The 23,460-nt window shown below is 46.5% G+C and overlaps 1 protein-coding gene across 1 annotated transcript in view; it reads right to left on the reverse strand.

Annotated features, from left to right (window-relative positions):
• LOC104933033 (B-cell lymphoma/leukemia 11A) overlaps positions 1-23,460 on the reverse strand; it is a 61,358-nt gene that overhangs the window by 35,947 nt on the left and 1,951 nt on the right. Inside the window, exons 2-4 of the mRNA XM_027274101.1 lie at positions 15,204-15,263; positions 10,618-11,070; positions 2,695-2,730 (exon numbers count right to left, since the gene is read on the reverse strand). Coding sequence (XP_027129902.1) covers positions 2,695-2,730; positions 10,618-11,070; positions 15,204-15,263 — 549 coding nt within the window. The remainder of the gene's footprint in view (positions 1-2,694; positions 2,731-10,617; positions 11,071-15,203; positions 15,264-23,460) is intronic.

The following is a 23,460-nucleotide window of genomic DNA, read 5'->3' on the forward strand; positions in this document are numbered from 1 at the left end:
ATTTTTAGACGTTTTTACCCTGCAGCAGAGATATCAGTTACCGCTTTGCTCCACGCTGACCACACACAGCTGGAATATTTGTGCATATTAGTGTACTACTAAACTACGCTCAGACAAAAACAGCTGTAAAGTACATTTAGCGGGTTCTTCATCCGTTTTGGGGGAATAAATTATACATTAGATTTCATCATATCTTACCGGGGCAATTACATCAAGAAAATGATAGTGGGCACGGGATCAATTATGCATGCCCTTGGCCAAAGACCAAGCATCGGGCAGAAGGAGAGGGCATGTACACACACACACACACACACACACACACACACACGTGAAGAAGAGGAGGATCTCATAGATGTGGCCCATCAGTTCATCTTACTGCCTAAAAAGTTCATACGCTTAATAATTTAGCTGTGCTCTGGATACAGTTTCCCAGCTGAATATTAACAACTTTGAAGTGAGTAACAGCAGCCAGAGGTATATAGGGTGTGTATGTGTGTGTGTGTGTGTGTGTGTGTGTGTGAGAGAGAGAGAGAGTATTTGTTGGGGGGCTAAAAGAGACCTCAGGAAACAGGCCTTGTGAGTCCCACCGGAGACAACCCCTCGAAACACACACGCACACACACACACACACACACACACACAATCCTTCCCCTCGGCTGCGTCCATTACACCGCCGTTTGTAACATTGCTCATTTCTGGGCAATTAAGAATTCCTTTTCATCGCTATGTAGGTTCACATATCTCCCTCACAGCACTTGTACACAAAGTGGGAAGACGTGAGGTGTATGTGTGTGTGTGTGTGTGTGTGTGTGTGTGTGTGTGTGTGTGTGTTTGGGGGGGGGGGGGGGGGTAAGAAAGCAACAAAGGGAAGCCGAGAAGAAAACACAAAGATTAGCGCCTGTGCGCTAGTTGTTCTTGTTTGTTGTTGCCGCTTTTCTTTCTTTGTTCTCATTTTCTTAATTGTCCCATCTCATTATTAGATGAAAATTGACTTATTTTATTGATTTCTTTGTCTTCTTCTTAACAAAAAAAAAGCTTTGAGAACCGGCCTATTTTTGAGTACAAAGGAAGCATAAGGTGTGCGTCCGTAAGCGAGTGTTTACGCACAGGTGCCTATTGTGCGTATGCACGAACGCGTCTCACACACACACACACACACACACACAGTGTCTTTCTTCTCTTTTTTTTGCTGAGGACAGAACAATGGAATTCTGTCTCTCTCTCTTTCTTTCTTCACGAGTTTCCATCCGTGTTTACAGAGAAACTCACTTAGGGAGACGAATCACTGTCTCCAAAATGGCAGCCACAGATAGAGCCGGGGAGGGACGAGGAGGAAAGAGACGTATGTGACATCTGTTTGTTCAAGGAGAAAAAGAAAAAGAGGGTGTGTGTGCTTGTTGGGGGGGGGGGGGGGGGGGTGACTCTAAAAATGAATAGGCTGACAGAGAGAGAGAGAGAGAGAGAGAGAGAGAGAGAGATGGGCATTGAGAAAATCATTTTACCATGTCAAGACAGACACGTACAGGAGAGAGCCAGATGGTTTGCATTGGGTATATTTTGTGTGTGTGTGTGTGTGTGTGTGTGTGTTGGTGAGAGACAAGCAGTGTAATGAGGGAACAGACGAGACATCATGTAAATTAAATATGTCCAATCTCTGGCTCGGCACTCAATCTTCACACAATTAAAAAAAAAAATGCAACTTTCATTTATATTAGCCTAAAAAACACAGCCAGTTCTCTCACTCATGCACACACACACACATTTCTCACCCAAAGCACAAATGAGAAAACACACACACACACACATACACACAAACACCCCTTGACATGCCGGCTCTGACAAGCGTGGCTGATGTGCGCCCGCGAATGCGCATGGTAATAGGCCAATCAAAAATGCAAAACAATTGGCAATTACTGTGAGGACCTAATGGTCATTAGAATTTACAACTAGGTAATGAACTAAAGTCTGCCCACCGCATGCATATTCATAAAGCTATTTGAGCTTTGAAGATTAAAGTAGCGCTTAAAATTCAAATGAGCCTCCGCAAAAATTATCGGGAAAAGTCAGCGCCACTGCTGCTCGTGGCGATGGGGGAGTTTCTTATATGTCGTAGTGTGTGTGTTGTGTGTGTGTGTTTATGCGTGTGATTTTTTTTTAAGCATTATTAAATGTCTTTTCTTCGACATCTGAGGGCCGAACACGTGTAATTACAGGGGTTTGGTTTGACGTGACGATCGCTTGCGTTCGTGACATCAGGAGATTTTTTTTTGTTTGTTTGGTTTTTTGAATATCACAGGAAACATTTCCTCCATCAGACTGGAAACCACCACAGTGCATGATGGGACATAGTAATGGCGATTATGATTGTGACCACAGAAAATGAAGCAATGTCTACCAGTTATCAGTGGTTGCATACGTATGTCAGGTATGACCACAATGTTTTGTATTGAAGTATTTTTAGAAGCAAATGAGTAATTCACAATAAAATAAGGTGTGTGTGTGTGTGTGGTGTGTACATGTGGGGAAGATTCATGTGTCTGTACATTTATTATTACGTGTCGCCCATCAGTGGGGGAGGTGAGGTAGGTGGGAGTGTGGGAGGATTGGGGCGGGTAGATGGAGGATATGTATGTTCACAGTATGATGTAATACAACATGTATTTATGTAATATATCCATTTAACTGTACGTCTACCTTTGAACACCGCTGTGGTCAGACCATAGAACAGCCCTGTAGTGGCACACACACACACACACAGAAAAAGAAAGAAAGAAACATGTAAAGAGAAAGAAGTGACAACTTTTCATCAATGCAATGCATTTGAGACCACCCCATGTCGTTTTGTTAGGCTGAGAAGACGGAGGAAGAGTGTTTTAAATCCGCGGCTGCCAATAACTTTCATTCCTGATGAATCTTTTTTTACTTTCTGGAGGAATCGCTAACTGCTTTTTTTCAGCGACCTGTCTCAAAATAGTGAAAAATGGCCCGTCACATTCACCCAGAGCCCAAACTGATGTCTTCACATTTGTTTTGTCTGAGAAAACCAAAGCATGCTCGATTTACAGGAAAAGAAACAGCAGATCCTCCCATTTAAGACGCTGGAAGGATTGTTTGGATTGTTTTTTTGCTTTCAAAAATATGATTCTCATTATCTGTCAGTAGACTCATTGTTTCATCTGTAGGACATTTAATCCTTTATTTTTTTTTATTGAAAAAAAAACAGACTTGGAGATACATGGTTTCACTATAACACTAGCTTTACTATCCATGACATCAACACTATAAATGATTGATGGATTGTTTTTGTCTCCTCGTATCTCCTGCTGCAGAGAGCGAACTGTTAAATGGCATCAGAGGCCTCGGTTGTCATGCCTTTTACGCTCACGTAAAAAAAAAAAAGAAAGAAAAAAATCAAGCGAGCTGCCTGAGATGATGAGAAATTACATATGTTATCCAGCTTTGAGGAATGTTTTAGCCGCCGCTGAAACAACGCTTTTGATTCGCCGAGGAGGAAGAGGAGGAGGTGAAGTGGAGAAGGTGGTGGGAGGTGAGAGAACGACTGATGCTCGCAACGCCAAAATAAAAGATTAGAAGCGCTCACGTGGAGCTGTGCATGCACTGTATGCGCTCTACTCATCAACACACACACACAGTTACAGTGCCAGCATGTGTGTGTGTGTGTGTGTGTGTGTGTGTGTGTGTCGTTGCAGTTGTAGTAGTAGTTCAGCCAAATGGGGAACATGAAACCAGAGCAAGGAGCCAGGCCCTTCCACACACATGCACACACACATGCTGGCCACACACACACACACACACACACACACACACTGCCAGCTCAGCCCTGGCACACAACACCAGGGGATGTCCTGCATTCACACTGCCAGCTCACACACACACACACTTTTGCATACACACAAAAACATGCACACACATACAGGTAGGCATGCTGTATAAGTATTAACAGGTTCATACAAAGAGAAGCAGTGAATACATATTCAGAGATGTGGATATACTGTGTGTGTGTGTGTGTGAGTGTGTGTGGTATGTGTGTAGAGCCAGTCTGTAATCCAGTGGCCTATATAAATAAGCTTTGTAGTGTATAAACAGTTTTATGAACAGGCCTTCAACTGCCTTCAACATAATAAGAGAGCTGAGTTACATGTGCACCCCCTGAGCAGGCCGAGCACGTGCATGTGTGTGTGTGTGTGTGTGTGTGTGTGTGAACGCACAGGAATAAACACACACTCGTCGAGCAAGCGAGAGAGCCAAAAACAGCAGCTTTCCCCTCTCGCCCGCGAAAAAGGAGTAGACGCGGCGTGGATGTCGAATCTCACGCATAAACACAAGGAGCCGGATCAATAAACAATCCTCCATCACGGAGCGCGTGCAGCAGCGCTGCATGACGTCACACAAACACACACACACACTGTCGCTGCTGCAAACTGGGAAATAACACTGGTCTCTTTAATGTCTCATTGTTCCCTGCCGTTGTCATTGTTTCTCAGTGGTTTTTTTAAACCCACCGCCATAATCTGAGAGATCTTTTTTGTTCTCCGCAGATCTGTCTATCCGTCTTTGGCCAGCGTCGCCACGGCGTGTCTGCGCTGCATTTCCCAGAGATCAGCTGTCAGTCAAAGTGTGTGGGCAACGTGACGTCTTTCTCTTGGATTCTTCTTCTTCTTTCTTTTTTTTTTAAATTTTGGTTTTGCTGTTACCCTTTGATGCCGACGCTGTTGTTGTCTGTTCGGCTGCGGTTGGCGGCGTTCATGCCTCGCTCTTCTTCTATTTATTCCAAACTCACCGCACATGTAAAATGCATCATTTCCTGTGCAACCGGCCAGTTTGTGTGAGGAGAGAGGGCTACTGTTGTAAAAATCTTTCATTGTTCGCATGTTACTGCTGCAGCAATGAATGTAATTGGCACTGTAAAATAAATGATAGTAATAGTAATCATGCTGATGACTGGACAGCGTCCATCTTTAAACTGCTAATATAACAATGTGAGAGTCTATTGATCACCACGGGGAAGCTCTCTCGTCTCTACTCCTCCACACTCTACACAGAGGTCAAAGTTCACGTTGAGGGCAGCGGTCCCTGGACGGACTCGTACGAGTCCATTGTCTTGATCAAAGAAGCGCAGCTTCCTTGTTAACCCTGAGTCATTTAAAGGGGAACTCTGCAGACTGCGCGCAGAAAGATCAGTTTACTCGTGTCAGCCTGAGAAAGCGGTTGCATAACGTCTTCTGTGTGTGAAGTCTGAGAAAATAAACCCTGGTGATGTCATCGTGACGTCATCGGGTTATCTCAGCGAATGTATGGTGGAAAGCCGGCACTGCAAACTTGGAGCTATGGAGTTAGATACAGAGAAAGATGTAGGTGTTGCAGGGAAGGTTGGTTGCGTTATGGGAAATGTAGGATCTAACTTTATTTTTGGAGCCACGGACTAAAAGTCAACATTTCTCGCTTCAAATGAGACCGTCGTTTTTTACGGTCTCTCTTAATCTCTCATCTCTTGCGGGTCCACCTCTGTCATTAGCCCTGCGAGCACAATATTAAATTGCTGAGGTGCCCCCTTTAACTAAACACTAGATTCAGTTCAGCAATTCAATGCCACTGCCTCTCTGTCTTATGTAACAAAATATGGGCGTGTGTCTGAATGTGAGTGTGTGTGTGTGGGGGGGGGGACAATACCAAACAGGATACAACAACAACAAAAAAAAAAATCAACAGGCACAGCGGGGCTGGACTTTCCCAGCACAGGCTGAAGGAAAGCACCTTTAAATTTACGTGAAGTGCTTCTTGTTCTATTTTTAGCTCTTTCTTTCCGTTCCTTGTTTCATCACTCCATCCAAAAATTGTCAGCAAGTTTTTTTTGTGTTTTTTTTTTCTTAGCTTCCAACTGGATTACAGACACACTCTGCAAACACACGCCCACACATAGTTACAGCAAGTAATCAGTCAATATGCACTTTATGGAGATTTTTTCCCCCCCTCGTCAGAGCTTGAGTTTGAAACCCAGTATACACTCCGCAGGCCTCGGTGGCAGATTATTAGCTTCTCCGGGGTCTGCAGCAGTGTGTTAGCAGCTGCTGACGTCTTCTTCACACACGTGTTTACATTCAGAGAGCTCGTCCAAAACGCCGACACAGTCGGATTGTCGCTGCAGAGTTCAAGCACTTGCACTCGAGTCCACTAAATAAAATCTTATGTCGGGAAAAGACAGACAGAGAGAGAGAGAGAGAGAGAGAGAGAGAGAGAGAGAGAGAGGAGCAACAATAGATTAGTAATGGCAGCCAGTGTGTGAAATCTCTTTGTAGGCTCGCCGGGGATGTGCTACATCATGACACACACACACACACACACACACACACACACACACACACCAAATATACTGTAATTGATTCAGTATCAATTGGCTGTCCTGGATTTGCATTGACTGCTAATGTTGCAGGGAGAGAGAGAGACGGACGCATGAGCCAAAAGAGAAAAAAAAAGAAGAAGAAGAGGAGGGAGAGAATAGACATGAGATAGAGAGAGATCTGACACAGAGCCAGACAATGAATGGCTGTTAAAAACGCACTAATGTGTATTGAGGTGGGTAGCATTAGCGAGTGATGATAAGCTAATTGCTAATCACTAGATCATAGACTAACAATACTCGTGTTACGAGGCTCGGAGCCAGGATGACTCTTCAGTGGGCTCGCTCGTAATGAAGGGCTGAAAAATATCAAGCGCGTCTGACAAATGAGAATTATTTTTTTTTTCCATCATCATCATCATCATCGCGTGCAAGTATTGATATCGCCCGCTAATGAGCTAATATCACAAGGCTAATACAGCTTATCAGCCAATAGCGCTCAATAAAAATCGGTGGTCAACACGATGAATAATTCTCAGCGCTGGTATCAATTTCAGCTCATTAACACACATATTAAGAGTGATTTCCCATAGAGGGGGAGGATTAAATTCTTGATGCTAATTATGAGAAATCAATTGGCAAAAAAAAAAAAAACTGGACAGCAGGAAGTGTATTTACTGTCAGAACAATCCACAAAGAATTCATTCGAAATTTCAATTTTCGAGCCAAGATTTTTTTTTTTTTCCAATCATAACCACTTTCAGTTAAAAGGGAGAAAGTGAGACATTCACACACATCAGTGTACACACACGCACACACACATGCAAACCCCTCTCTTTTGAGACATTAGCAATGCTGTCTCTGAATGAGAGGCGCCTCAGGGATTATAATCAGAATTTTCATCTCAGTCAGGGATTAATAGAATAAATGGGCAAGCGCGCGCGAGAGAGAGAGAGAGAGAGAGAGAGAGAGAGAGAGCGCTCTAACCGTGTGTGTGTGTGTGTGTGTGTGTGTGTGTGTGGGCGGGTGTGCTACCTTTTTGCATCACTGATCAGCATTTTGCCTGTACAGTGCACACACACACACACAGACACACACACACACACACACAGGTAACGTCTCCACAGTCGGAGCTGTTTGATATGTAAATAGCAGCGTTCCGGCACAAGTCCGACGTTTTGTGTTCCTCGGAGCCTCGCAGCAGCCAGAGGAAGCTCTCTGCAAGCAAGCTCTCTGACCAGAGACGCGGATACACATTTCACAACAACACGACGGCCATACACGCATCACATTATGGAAGCAGATGCATGCATGAAAAAACAAGCCACGCGCGCAGAGATAAAGGAGAGGCCGTCTGTTTTCCTTCCACATAAGATGAGAAAAATATATATTCTCTGGATTTCCTCAAAGAAATCAGAGTGAAATAGAATTCTCATTAGAGCAGTAAATCCCCCAAAAGGACAAGACGATAAATTGAGAATGATGGATCATATTTTTGCAGATGAAAATCCCCACAGATTGGGTGGACAGCGTTGAATTTAAAATACTGTGGTTGATCAGCAGTATTGTGCTGGTATATAAGTGTAAATTCTGAATGTATAATTCATGCCTAGTTATTTTTGATGCCTCCCCGGCTGAACAGAGGCCTTCTATACTGTAAAGGAGACACAGTAGTGCAGCCAGCCAGCATTTACAAATAAGAAACACACACGCATTCCACCCTCGCCTCCTTTTTTTGTCATTAGGAATGCTTTTGGACGGCTATCGTTGTGGCTAAAAATTCCAGCAGATTTTTTTTTTCTTTTTTCTTTCTTTCACATATTTACTTCACCGTGACAGTTTGGGGTCAATTAGGATGAAAGCCGGGGGGTCGGGTAGGAAAATACTGGCTTTAATTATCGGCTATCAGAATGGACGTGTTGCGTAAATTCAGCATGTGAGGGTGGTGTTTGTGCTGGTGTGTGTCCAGTGGCTTAAAAGCGTTGATTATAGGAGGAGAGATGTAAATAAGTCCATACCACAGATGGATGTTTTTTTTTTTTGTTCTTCTCCTCTTTTAAAATTCCAAACGGCAAACATTTAATAACGCTCGGCCTGTCTGCTGTTCAGCTTGACGTCAACATCAGACAAGATATATAACGCTCTGCTGTCCTGTTTTCTTCTCCTGTCTGAGTGTACAGCTGTTCCTACCAAGACGTTCCCACACACACCGCTATTGAAGCGACCAGACGCCTGTATTATGATGTAAATCGCTCTAATAACCCAGTTTAGCTGGTGAGTGTCTGTGTGTGTGTGTGTGTGGGAGTGGGTGTTGAAATGTATAGTGACTGCAAAGACACGAGCAGCTTTAGCGACGATCAAAAAAAAAAAAAAAAAATCCTCACAGCTCACGTACAGTAGACAGATCGGTCTCTATCCAGCAAAAGACTAAAAGGTCAAAAGTTAGACGCATCTTTGACGACTGTTTCCGTGGCAGCTGTGAAAATGGCGACATCAAGCGTGACGGCTCATTCCACTTTTTCCTCCCTTCAAAAAAAAACAAAAAACAACACAACACACCGACGACTCCAAAATGGAAAACAAAGTGCAACATTTAGGATTCCTGAGCCGCGTGCAACGAGCAAAGTGATAAAGTGTGTGTTTTGCTAGTGTGTTTCCGCTGCTCTATTTCATCTTCGCCCCCCCCTTTTTTTTCCTCTCTCTCTCCCCCCCTCTGTCTCTCTGTAACGGCTAATTTAGTACAGGCAGCCCGCCACTAAAAACTACTGCTAATTAAAATGCACGAGGAAGATAAAAAATGGCGCTGCAACAAATAATTAGTGGTGTTAAGACGCTTTAAATAAACGACTTTCCCTCTAAGAGCAAAACTAAAACTGGCTTCCCCTCCCCTCTCGCTCTCTCTCTCTCCCCGCTCGCCTTTCATTTGCTTCTTGTGCTGGGAAAGGAAATAGGGGAGATAAAACTGTGTGTTTTACCTATGAAGTTTGGTATGGAGGTAAAGTCAGAGAGGGGAAAGGAATGAAAGAGATGGAGAGCTGGGCTGCATTTAGTCGGGTAAGATGTGGCAGTGGAAGGGGGGAAAACCACACCGAGAGCAGGACACATCTGCTAGGGCCACATGAGAGAGAGGCATGCGCGCACACACGCACACACACACACACACACACACGCGCGCGTTATGCAAGAACACACATTCCGCGCACCCAATCCCAGAAAGAGGCTGCAGTTACTCCCCAGACTGAGAGTCACACACACACACACACACACACACACACACACACACACAGAGTTTTCGCTGCATCCACTCCAGCCACCGATCCTCCATCTGTGCTGCGCTGCACAGTGGTCTCACACACACTGACCAGTCAAAGTCAAGGTCACACATCTCTCTTTGCCACTGGCCTGTGGGAATTAGTCACCACGGCCAAAGTGGGTAAACTGGGAAAACACAAACACACACACACACACACACACACTATCTGCATTGAATTCTGCATTGGATCAGCGGAAGGACAATTGGTCAGACTCGTGTTGATGATAGATCTGTTACACTGTCTTACACACCGCCCTTTACGCAAGTTAGTAAAGACAGAAGTCTGCTCACACACACACACAGACAGACAGAGGGAGTAAGCCATCCTAAATCAAACCAGTGGTGTGTGCTTTTGTGTCAGCTGCAAAAGAGAACAGAGGCATATTCTCTCGGGTTTCCTCCCCACCTGTGACGTCCCTCTGTTGTTGTTTGCCCCCCCCCAAAACAAGTCTCAGCCAATCGGATTTCTCGCCTTAGCAAGGATTGGCATGTGTGTGTCCTCCTAGAATCCTCGTACGGAGCTCGTCGGCAACATGTAGGCTAGACTCTAGACTAAGCTGTGTTGTCGTGCTGCAGCACATTGTGTCGACGATATAAAAACAAGAAGCACACACCCACTGAAATGATCCCATCCAGGCCGGTACACACCCACTATGACAAGGAGCCAATTACAAACAGAGAATCTGGAGATGGAAAGCTGCTCTCAAGCTGGGGAAGTTAATTTAGTCTCAGGAAACGTTTAGAGGGAACTATTTATTGTCTATTTTTAATATTCTGTAATATTTTACCTCCTGATTCACAAAACAGCCGACATATGATCATAATCACATCCTCTGCAGACAGTCTGCCTCAGCGAGCTGCTGCTTCTCTTGAGCGCTACTGAAACTGTGCTGAAATCCAGACAAAGGTGGTGTGTGCTGCTTGGTGTGGAAGCAGGTCTCGTTACCTGGGAGGGGCTCCTGTTTGGGGCAAATCCCCCGGGGCAACGAGAACCGGTCATCGTCGTCGTCTGCCAGAGTGGCTTGGACGCCCACTTCCACGGGCCTCCGGCTGCGCATGGAGCCAAGCGCAGGTGATGGGGTGAGAGCAAGGCCCGGGGAGGGCGAGGGGGGCTTGTCCAGCCCCCGGCCAACGGCCAGGCAGGGCGGCCCGTGGCATCGCTTTCTCTTGTGCTCGATGAAGAGCAGGATGTCCGCCAGGGGAAAGGTGGCCTGGCATTGGCCGCAGGTCAGAAGGTCCTGCTCCAGAGAGGGGTGAGCATCGTGACCCAGCCGGGCAAGCCGGCCCACGGCCGAGCCCGGGTGGTGCCCGTTGAGACTGCCACTCTCCTCCGAGTGCTCCGAGCAGCGCTCCGACAGCTCCTCCGACGAGACGATGGCCGTGGAGAGGGGCTCGGCTGCTGGCGAGGCAGAGGAAGAGGGAGAAGGAGAAGAAAAGGGAGGGTGGGAGGAAAGGAGGAAATTAGAAGGTGGCAAAAAAAACAAAAACAACAACCATGTGTTTATATTTTTCTTCTTCTCTCCTGTAATTGAACCCTATTGATACAACTATTTGTGGGGATAGATGACAAGAGAAGGAGTGCACACAAAGGCTTTCTCATTCTGTCACATCGAGGATCAGAGTTAAAGAGTCAAAGCTAAACACGAGCCCGACATGTGGTGCACACAATAAGGGGGTGAGAAAATGTGCCTTGTAATGATAGAAATGCATGTAATGCAGGAAAAAAATGATTACAATGCAAGCTGATCTGGATCACACATCATAAGAGTAAATGGTGGGAAAGAATATCCTGAATAGCTGCAAAGCTCAAATCAGATTCCTCAAAGATAACAATTTTATAGCCAATGACAGGGGACACTTGGAAAATGATGGTTAAACACAGCTCACCAAAAAAATAAATATGTGGATGAGTTTGACTTGCCTAACCTTGTTTGTACAGGTTCTGATCCTGTAATCAGCAGAAAGGAAAACTGTCACAAACATGTCCAACATATGTGCCGGGGGAAGGAAAGAGAAGGCAGGCGGCACAGGGAGAGAGAGAGTGTGTGTGTGTGTGTCAGGGAGAAGGAAAAGCTCTTCCCTCGGCCTCGATTACATGTGCCGGACTTATAGTTCTTGGATACCAGCCGCTTGTACAGCAGGAAATCACCCCTAAATGAGCCGTTCAACCCGATTCCTCACCCCTCCGAGGCCGGATTAACTCCTGACTACTTTTTTTTTTTTTTTAAGAAGCCTTTTGTCAAACTCAGACCGTCCTGCAGCGGAGAGCAGAGGAGTGTGAACAGAGCGGCCCCGCTGAATTAGAGAAGCGAAACGGGAGAACATAATTCACTGTCCCTCTTTTAAAGAAAATCTTCCAATCCAAGGTGAAGAGTCTGACTCTGCGCTAGCCGCCTAATGCATGTTGACCTTCTTTACTCAGCCGCCAATTTCACATTTTAATGAACTTAAAACCACTGAGAGTCAAAAAATAGATTTTAATTTTCACCGTCTGGGTGATTGGTACAGATTTTGTCTGATAAAAAGGATAGGGTTCCTGTGCATGCATGTGTAAGAGGGTGTGTGTGTGTGTGTGTGTGTGAGAGAGAGAGAGAGAGAAAGAGAGGGAGAGAGAGATAGAGTCTGAATGTGGACTACATCCCCTCAAGGAAATATCATTTGAACGCCGCAATCCTGCACGACATCTGTGCGCAAACTGGGACATCGAGATAACATGATAAATTCCCAGCTTGCACCAACAGCACCACCACAACCCCCCCTCTCTCTCTCTCACACACACACACACACACACACACACACACACACACACACACACACCACTCCACCCTATCAACACCCCCCTCCTTCTCCTCCTCCCCCTTCTTCTCCTCTTCCTCCTCCCCATCCTTCTCTTCTTTTGATTTAACTTCAGGTCAACACAACGCCACGCAAGTTACACAACAGCTCCCGAGGGGGGCATTAAATTCACGGGATAAAACAACTAAAAAAAATTTTTTTTTAAATCTAATGAAGGCTGCATAAAGCTCCTTCACCTCTTAAGTTGAACTCAATAGTGGATATCTGGGGTTTGACTAAACATGTTGTTGGATATAATGGAGCATGAGGAGGGAGAGTAAGAGACCTAAAAGATTTTTTTTTTTTTTATACAAAGCAGCTCTTCATGCAGCGAGTTCAATTTCAATAAAACAGAAAATAGAAACATGCACAAATCACTATTTTTAACTGGGTGAAATAAACGGCGAGAGGCGCAAAGAGGAGGATCATGTGTCTGCACACCATATTAATATGTCAAAACATGCACGACAATGCAGACACATTTTCCAAAGGTGGAAAATAACGTTTAAAAATATAAAAATATTCTCTTCACTAGATATCATTTTACAAAAAAGCTGTGAGCAGAGAGTTACACCTGTGTGTGAAATCTATAAAAACAGCTACAACTAGAAAAGTTCACTGTGGGGAGGACTGGCTCTCCGCCCCAGATTTGAAATATAATTTCCATCTTGGCAAAATATGAAAATTACTGATAATGTAATTTAATCCGGAGGAGGAAATGTAGAGCTGCAAACAGTGAAAAACACTGTTGAGCGATGTTCAAATGTGATACTTAAATTCACCCCTCGGATCACTGCCTTTTACACAGCACACAGTGTAAGTGTGGCACACGCTGAGGAATCCAGTGAAAATAAAGAAAATGAAAAGAAATGCAGAAAGTGAGAAAAGAAGAGTTCAAAAAAGAAGAAATGGTCAGTGAGGGCTGTTCGATTCTGAGCTGGAAGAATCTGTATACTAAAAGAAATGTGTGGTGTGTGTGTGTGTGTGTGTGTGTGTGTGTAAGGTTTGGGGGGGGGGGGCTGTAGGCATATTACAGTGTAGCTGCATATGCTGATTGCAGCCTGCGTGTATGTAAAAAACGTGATGCACAAAAAATGAGATACAAGGAGAAAAGATGGAGGTGATGAGGAGGAATTGTAGATTTGGCTATGTGGGGGGGGGGGGGGGGTTTCCTCCCTCCCTCCGCCACTATCTTCCTCCCCCCTCCCTCCCCATGTCTTCCATACCTTCCCTTTATTCTTAAGAGATCGCCAAATGTAGCCCGTTGTAGATAGGGGTGGCGGTGAAACTGATCAGGTTCAAGTTCAGCGCTGGATTTTCTGATCGCGCTCTGCCTCCTAGCGACGGCACATGGACATGGTGACTGCGCTGTGACACACACAGCCGGGGCCACACACACATACACACTCTCTCTCTTCTCTCTCTCTCTCCCTCTCTCTCCTCTCTCCAACCAAACACAGGCGACAGCCGTCAACATACCGAAACTAATGAAGCACTTAATGCGTAAAGATGCCCCAAAAATTTCTTTCTTTTTTGTCTGCGGGAAAACTTGAAGGCCGCTGAAACGCTACGGGCTTGGGTTGGTGGGGGGGGCACATGGTGCGGTGATTAGCGCCACTTTGCTAATCGCCCCGCAGTTTCCAAACACACTTATCTGCTCTCTGGACACATATCAGATGTATGCATCTAATAAACCTGGAAAATAACGCTTGGTGAGAAATAAACGCCATGCGTCAACACCGGATTTTGCCGACTCGACTAAAAAAAAATGTTGTCGCTTTTCCTCACCGGCTGCAGCTGCAACACACCCCGAGAGCTTATCTGTGTCTTACCTTAATTGAGCATGAGCTTTTGAATCTTTAAGTTTTTTTTTTGTCGGTCCAAATTGGCTTTATAAGAAAGAGAGCAGAGGACGACAGGACCCGAGCAGTCCTGTTGCTGTGTCTCGCCTCTGACTCTGAGCTGCAGCGGCTGTGCTGTGTTTCAGGAGGAAAGCCTCTCAACTAACTACAACATAATAAACAGAGCTCACCTAAGAGGCATTATTTTTGAAGATGTGAAAAAATAAATCGATATTGTCTGTACTGCTGCTGCTGATAAGAGGGAGGCAGTTGTAAACAGTCGGACACGAGATTTTTTTTCCCCCCTCGATCCAAAAAATCCACCTCCAAATTGTTTTTTTTTCCTGAAAATAATCAAAAATAAGAACGAGAGGGAGCAGATGAAAACCTGCAAGCAGAGGCTTATCAGACAGCGATATTCGAGAGAGGGAGGTTGATTTTTTTCCACGAAGCTCCGCGGAGAGGACGCGCTCAGCTACCGGGAGCCCTGCGCTTTCCCAATGACCGGAGCGACCGTGGGGGCACACCGGCCACAGCGGTGCATTTAAAACAGCCTTGAATGCACATTCTTCCGTGTGACAGAGAAGCAGCACCAACCACACAAAACTTTTTCCTCTCTCTTTTTTGGGGGATTCCCGTCTGAGCGGCTTTATCGCACGGAGGTGTCGCACTTTTCTCTCCACGCTGTTTAATCGTCATGTTGACCGCGGTCCGAGGGGTGCGTCTGGTTCCAGCAAGCTCGTTTGCGCTGCTTTTCTCCCACCCCCCCAAAAAAACACATTTTTGCTGAATGAACTGAAAGGGCGAGCCAGAAGTGACATTTGTTTCTTTCTCTTTTTTTTCATCTTTTACTTACGCGAAAAATCCGTTTGCTTAAGTGCTGGGGTTTGCCTTGCTTGCGGCCGGATACGTGTGGCTGGAGGCGGCGGCGTTCAGCGCGGATCACCATCGGGAGAGGCCGGGTAGAGAGGAGACTCCGGTGGGGCAAATATCTTCATCCAACCCTTTGACATCCACAGAGAGAGAGCGGAGGGGAAAATAAAAAAATAAAATAAATTAGAAATAATACAAAAGATGGCGCGGAGGCGAAGATGGATCCGGGATCGCCGTCATGGCTTTTTGAGAAAGGAGGCAGAGAAAAAAGAGAGAGAGATGAGAGAGAGAGTAGAGGAGGAGAGAGAAGGGGAGGAGAGATGGAAAAAAAATGCAAAAGCCCCCCCCGCCCCCTCCCTCCCCCCCTTTACCACCCTCCCTCACCCCCCCGCCCCCCCCTCTGAGCTGTGCAAGTTCCAAGTGCACGGACGTGACTGTTCCGGCGAACTTGAACGTCAGGCGATGGACGGCACACCCGACATACAAAACATGGGCAGGGCCGAGGCACCCGAGTGGGAGTGGGGGAGTGGGAGGAGGGAGGCACGGGACGCGCAATAACAACACCAATGGAAGGTCATTAGAGGCCCGAGCAGAGAGAGAGAGAAGAGAGAGAGAGAGAGAGAGGAGAGGGAGGGAAGGGGAGGAGGTGGGGGGGTGGGGGGGCTGGACATGAGAAATAGACCCCAGGGAAGCCAATGGACACAGAGATCAGGGGGGGACCAGACGGCACTGGAGGAGGGAGAGATTGTTGTGTTGTGGTGGTGTGTGTGTGTGTGTGTGTGTGTGTGTGTGGTGTGTGTGTGTGTGCTGCGTGCGGGCGCGCGCCAAGTGAGAGAGAGAGGCAGAGATGTCTAATGAAAGCATTGCAGAGAGAGAGGAGAGAGAGAGAGAGAGAGAGGTGGACGCACAACAGGGCAAGGGAGCCGCGGACAGGAGGCGCTCACTGGGGGGCGGTATAATACTGCTGCATATACTACAGACCGTGTGTGTGGTGTGTGCGTGTGGTGTGGTGTGTGTGGGACTAAAGTCTGTCGCATTCGGTGGCCACTGTTTCACGTCCGAGGAAAAGCGCGCACGCTGGCCACAAGTTCACTCTGCAGCGCGCGCCGCGCCTGTTGCTTATGTGTATATTTGTGTGTCCTTAAAGCGCGTGACCACCACGTTTAGAGAGATGCACGTGTTAAAAATGACCAAGGAGCGCGGCAAACTATCCGGTTGCCGCAGCGAACGAGACGAACAGGTTGAACCGGCCACAGACCACAGACGCGGGCTGTAACCTCGAGCGGCTTCACGCACACGCAGGCTGCGGGCTGCGAGCAGGTTCTAGTCACATCCGGCCCCCGCAAAGACAAAGAATGAGTCCTGGAATCTAAAAAGAGTTTGATGCATAATGTTTGTTATGATTTATTAGGATCACTGAAACGATACTGATCCTGCAGAATTATTTAGATCCGGAAAACTTCACCTCAACATTTGCTCCTTTTTTTCCCACCTGGAGAAAAAAAACTTTTATTTGTTATTTGTTTTTTAAAATAGAAAACTTCCTGTCTGCTGCTGAGTGTTTGTACCATACATTAAAACTTCCATTCTACTGTGGATCATGTCTGAACCACTGGAGATGTACAGTATGAGTGTGTTAGGGATGGGGGGGGGGGGGGGGTTAAGGGGCACTATAGGGTCCAATGCCCCCTCTGCCTGCTCGCATGTATGTCTGTCTCGTTCGTGAAACCACACTGCCGCCCCGCGCGCAGACGTGGGAGTGCGAGCGGGCACCTAAGCGCCGTGTGTAATAACTTTCAGATGTGCCTCAGGTTCGAGGCTGCATACAGGCAGGCACGGGGAGGGTGGGGTGTGTTGGTGAGGGGGGTGGAGGGTGGAGGAGGAGGAGAAGGGAGGAGAAGAGAAGAAGAGGAGGGGGAAGAGATTGTAAATACTCTTGAATAAAGGGGGTGTTGGTAATATAAGACGCGGGGCTCTTAAAACGGAAAAGGCGCATCCCGACGCGATACGAGCTTTTTAAGAGCGCCGATATGAGAGAGATGAGGAGACGCGGCGCAGATAAAAATGAGAAGAGAGGAGTCACCGCTGCTTTTTGGACGAGGCTGGAAGAGAGAGAAGGGATGGTTACAGAGGGAAGCCGGAGAGATTCGTCCTGGGGACGCGCGTCTGCGCAGGGAGAGTGGAGAAACCGGAGCGGGAGAAGCAGCGGCGGCCGCTGCGGGCAGCGGCGACTCCGGTGGTGGTGGTGGTGCTACGAAGACCTGGAGACCGCGCACTGACCGAAAGAGACGCGCACTTAATACCGAGGGGGGGGTGGAGGGGGGGTGTGGGGTGGGGGTTGGTAGTGGAGGGAGGCAAGACAGAGAGGAGGAGGAGGAGGAGAGAGGAGGAGGGAGGGAGGAGGAATGGGAGAGAGAGAGACAGAGAGAAGAAAGAAGGAGAGAGAGAGAGGAGAGAGAGAGGAGGAGGGGAGGTTCAACGTCAAGGGGAAAAATGCATGACCAGTGATGAATATTTTGCAGGTTGCAACTCGCTGCATGGCTTATTAGACGGACCTGGTGTGTGTGTGTGTGTGTGTGTGTGTGTGTGTGTGTGTGTGTGTGTGTGTGTGTGTGTGTGTGTGCGGGGCGCGCCCGCGTGCACGGCGATTATCTTGCACAGGGTTGATTATCCCGCTTGTGACCGAGTGTCTAAGTTGCGGGGGGAGATTTTTTTAAACATCAATATCATCTTCAACACAAAGTTTGTGACATGGAGGCAGAGGCGCGTCAAAGTGCACTTTAATACTTTCTATGAAATCATAAAGATCGCTCATGTTTCTCTAATCTGCGCTGACCATTACGTGTTTTATTTTAATTCCTTATTTGTCTTTGCGCGCACAGTGAAAATCAAGCTGGACAATTTAACACGAATTTGTCGAAGGTGATGTGTGAAATCACAGAGAGGAACACACGTTTTAAAGCGAATATCGTAATATTTGAGCACACAAGCGGCGCTCTGCCGTGAATTTTTGGAAAACAGATTTAAAATGTTTGATCATATTGATCAGAATCAAGGTTGATGAAAAAGGAGGCTGCGTGGAAGGGTTAGCTGAGTTTAGATTTTTTGTTTTTTTCTCTGTGTGTTTGTCTCGTTTTGGACACTTCTCAGATCACGAAGAGGTCGCTGAAATTAGATTTCACTTTTCACCGGTGGATTTAATCTTGGACTTAATTCATAAAACTGATTGAGGGGCTTTCACTTTAAAAAAAAAACACCTAATGGGTTTTAAAGGCGCTCTTAAACGCTGTCATAACGCACAGAGAAATGTTCGGAAAATGACGCGTCCTGTTAAGGAGCCTAATTGGGGATAAATGAGGGATTTTAGCTCTCTCCCTTTTTTTTCTTCTTTTGTGTGTGTGTGTGCCCGGGCATCGGGTGTCCTGGGTGGCCTATTGCTGTCTGGATGGCGACAGGCGGCCATCGTACCCGCTAAACCTGATCCGTAACATTAGAAGCCTTTACAGCTGCGTGACACGGGGAGTGTTCGGAGCTGCACCCGGAGTTAAAAAAAAACATCCAGGAGAAAGCACACTGCGTCGTGTTGTTTATGTTTATCATCATGTTTTATGACTGGCGGGCTTCTTTTCACTTGAGGCCGGCGTGGGGCATTCTGTGCGTCATTTGGCACCAAAACTTTAAAAAAGTGGAGCGACAACTGATGGTTTTTGAGACATAAACGAGCCCCGCAGCTCATCTGTCAGGCAAAAGTTGTTCTCCCGATTTTAATAGAGACCATGTTAGCCTTAATTGGTGCCCACCTTTAAAAAGGGGGCCCTCGTTCGACACACACACATCCGAGAGCACTAACCTTGACCTCTCCCTACACCCCGCTCCATCTGTTGGCAACAAAGAGTGTTTTTCCTTTTTCTCTTCCTCCCATCTCCTCCTCCTCCTCCTCTCTCTCTCTCTCTCTCTCTCCCCCCCATCCTCCTCTTCCATCTCCTCTGACTTTACACACACCACACACGCACCACACACACACCACTCCAAGTCAAGGCGGGACATTGATCAAAGCCCGTAAAGCTGCTCGGACTCGGGGAGCGCGCAGGGGAATCGCTATATGTAAATGGAAGCGCGTCGCCGGTTCCGTCATACATCAATCAGGCTGCATGCGTAATGCTGTGGAGGTACAGCAGCACTCTGCGGGGCCTGTGTGTGTGTGTGTGTGTGTGTGTGTGTGTGTGTGTGTGTGTGTGTGTCATATTTAATCCTTTATTTCCTCGTTTAGGATCCAGAATCACCTGGAGTGAAGTTGGAGCCACAGGCCGCAGTCAGGTGTGCGTAAAGATAAAAAGTGTATATAGCTGTATATATTTTCTGCGCCATATGTAGGCCACACTCTGCCATCTTTAACTTTATTTCTCACATTCAGCACTTTTATTTCGCTTGTTGAGGCGGCTGCAACCTTCGTCGCCTTATATTCACGACGTGTGTGCAGCGACGCGAACGGACAGCGACGTGCTTTGATGGTGGTTCATAAAATAATAGCGGGTGGTGGGGGGAGGATGGGGGAGGCAGAATTTAAGCTTTGTAAGGAGCGTGAAAAGAGGCGGAGAGGCACATGGCATCAGACCTGCGGTGGTCACATGCGCGCCTTCCCCTGCACGCACGACAGCTCCGGGGAAATTGAGTGACTGGGGGCGCATTTCATATATGGAAATGACCGGGGGGCTCCTGGAGATAAATCAGCTCCAATCCCCACACCACACACACACACACACACACCACACACACACACACAACACACACCCACACCATCCTGCACACATCACACCTCCCTCTTTTCCATACTCTCTTCCAGCACTTATCTCTCTCTCTCTCCAGCCGCTGCTTTTGTTGCTTTTGTCCAATTTTTACGCGCAGCGTAAACGGACTTCTGCACAAAGTCATAATTAAAGGCAACATTAATGTTTCACGGGGCCCTAAAAGTCTTTTTTAGTATTAAAAGATTACAAACACACCACTGACTAAACTCAACAAAAAAAACACGATGCTTAACTTGTAAATTTACACACAGTTTGGCATCAGTAGGCTCCATTCAGGGACACACAAAGGAAGGTTTTAAATTGTTTCAGGTGTTTTACGATCTGAACCAAACTTCATTCACATAAAACTTCAGCTTTATGCATCTATTAATCTTCAGTGCGCTCAGAGTCTGGCCTTGAATTTTTAGGATGAAAACTTCTGTCCCTTTTGATCTGTTGAGCTGCGCCTCTTTACTAAACTAATCCTTTAACAATTAAAATAACAAAAATAAGAACAAAAAAAATTATGACAAACCGTGTTTCAGCGCCGTGGCGAAAGAAAAACAGTTTCCGAGGGTTTCACGTTTATTTCCGGTTGGGAATTACCTCCAAATCCCTGTTAAATCTAGTCCCTGGCTTTTTGCGGAGGAATTTCAGCCCATCCCCATTACATACAGCACCACCCAAAAGCTTTGCAATAAAGGGAGCGGGGTGGATTTCACAACGTGCCATTATCACATCGGGGGAATATGCGCGCACCGCCGTTGCGTCAGGCGCGGTGGTGGTATTAGTGAAATCAGGCGGGATTAACGCTATAGACAAAATTATCAGACCCCCGCTTCTCCGCACCACCACACCACCACCCACCACACCCCCCATACATCACTACCCCTCTGTACCACGTGTGGCCCTGATGTGACCACATCCTCCAAACTTTGAGACCAGATGATTCATGTTTACACTGAGTGTATCTCACTGTGCAGAGCCAGTCTTTACATTCGCTGTAAAAGCTCTCAATTTGCTGCTCTGGGACCAGCTGAAACTCTCCCTCAGAGGACTCATTGAAGCCCCCCCCCCCCCCCCCCACACCACACACACACCCGTTGCAGACTCCACGGGTCCGGAGTCTTTAGAGAGTTACGCACCGTGCACATTCCCACTCCCACCAAACCCACTACCACACAACCACATCCATCCATCCCATCCATCTGCCTGTTAATGCACGGACGTGTTTATGGCCTCCGTAGTTAAGTCGTTGTTAAATTTACACTAAACGGGCTGTTATGAAGATGAATGACGGGAGGAGAATGGCTCACTCGGGACTGATTTGTGTTCTGAGAGGGGCTATAGCTATAGGGATCCATAAAGGCAGCAGGAGATGTGAGGGGTGGAGTAGGGTGGGTGGTCTGGAGGGGCCTATTTTGTGCTGCTGATGTTGAGATGTTCTTAAACGCATCATGGTTAAAAAGCTGCTGTGTTTGGAGGTCTGACTGACAGCTGGCTTCCAAAATCACTCCAAACAACTGTGTGGTGTGTGTGTGTGTGGTGTGTGTGTGTGTGTGTTGTTGTGTGTTGTCTGTTATATTTGGAAAAGGTGAAACTCTATCAGACTAACAAACAGATCCGTGGGTCAGTTAATTAAATGTATGATAAAACCTGCCTGTCTTCTCTGATACATGCACAGAAACATCCCTCGCTCCTTTAAAGATCACCATCAGGCATTGATCCAGTTGTTGGACTGGTGTATGAAATCACCTGAAACCTCTTTACCGTCACAGATCCAAAGCCGCTCCAACGGGTGACTTTCGTTCCGGAACAGCTCCAAACACGGACTCAGCTCCCCTAGTGTCCACACACAGGCAGCGTAAGAGCGCACGGAGAGAGGGAGGGGGGAGGGGAGGGGAGAGGAGAGGGGGTCCGCGGAGGGCCCGCGGCGTCAGATTGAGCTTCAGGAATTGATTTTTGGGGGGGATTTAAATTTGTAACAATGTTGTAAATATTCATTTCAATCAGGACAATAAAGAAGAGCTCGCAGAGGAGGTGGTTGTGTTGAATGTAAAGTGAAGGAGACACGGAGGAGCCGCAAAAATAAGAAACACCACCAAGTCTGAGGGATCTTGTCTTTGAAAGGTTCCGATTATTGATTACTATTATTGAATTATGTTTCCAGATTGCAATAATTCTTTGATTTAAACGCAGTACACCAGAGTGCTTGTGAGTTTGTGAGACCAAAACCCTGAAGTCCTGAAACCATGAACAACCTCAGCTCTTCTCCTGCAGCTGCACGCTTGAAACTGTTTAATTTTTTTTTCGATTTTATAGAAGAAGGAGTTGATTTGAAAAAAACATTTCATCACGTTTCAGATTTCTTCTTCCAACACATTTGTTATTTATTTGAGTCACAGTCTGTAAAAATATATATAACACTCCTCCTCCAAATGATGTGATTTGTATATTATTATTATTATTATTTATTATTATTTTATTATTATTATTATTTATTTTATTTATTTTTAAATTCTTCATAATAGCAGTGAGTTGACGGTGACGGTTTGCCTCTCCGTCATCTCGCTGCTGTGATATGAATCAGTCAGTCTGAGGATTATTAACGCTGTTCTGGGATCAGCGGATCCTGATGAACTCGTATCCAGTAAATCTTCTTCCTCCTTCTGTGTTTCTGTCGGGATGGAGTCTGAGCGGGCCTCGGTGCTCAGAGATAAATCGTGTGTTTTTAATGAATATCAATAGATGAACCCAAAGCCACGAGCCGGCTACCTAATTAGATTAAGCGGCAGTGCGGTGCGGTAATGAATGCTCTGACGGCTCTGAAGCGCTGCCGAAGAGCCAGAGACCAGAGAGGTGGGTGGGGGGACATAACAAATCTGATCTGACATGACACCCTTCCGTTTCCAGCAGCGTCACCTCACCGGAAAGTAGCGACCGAGTCCGATCACATGATCACATGTCACACCTGAACTTAATCTGAGGAGGACAGAGTGGAGTTCACACAGTCTGGCTCACGACTAATCAATATAATTTTTTCTGATGTCCTCATAAACATCAGAGTCCCGATAAGTCTTGATCAAGTAAAAGACGTTACTATACTTTAGATTCTAGAATTAAAGCAACGTCCACAGACTTTCTAAACTGACGCACCTTGAAGTCACAAAGTGATCTACAGAAAAAACAAAAACATGACAAAACTACCAAACGCTGAAATGTTTGAGACAAAATGAAGAGTCAGACGGAAGATGTTCACGTTTACAGAAACTGAGCAGAGATTTAAAGCAGAGTCTGAGAGCTCTGACAGCAAACGCACCGCCTGCCTTCATCTGAAGTCTTGATCAGGGGGTTGTTGTCAGGATGTGATGTGATGCTGAGTGCAGGTTTGTGTTGTGTGAGCCCAGACACTTTCATTCACCATCATGTTGGAACATCACCATCTGATCCATT

The sequence above is a fragment of the Larimichthys crocea genome, chromosome III (genome assembly GCF_000972845.2).
Source record: "Larimichthys crocea isolate SSNF chromosome III, L_crocea_2.0, whole genome shotgun sequence".
Classification (NCBI taxonomy): domain Eukaryota; kingdom Metazoa; phylum Chordata; class Actinopteri; family Sciaenidae; genus Larimichthys; species Larimichthys crocea.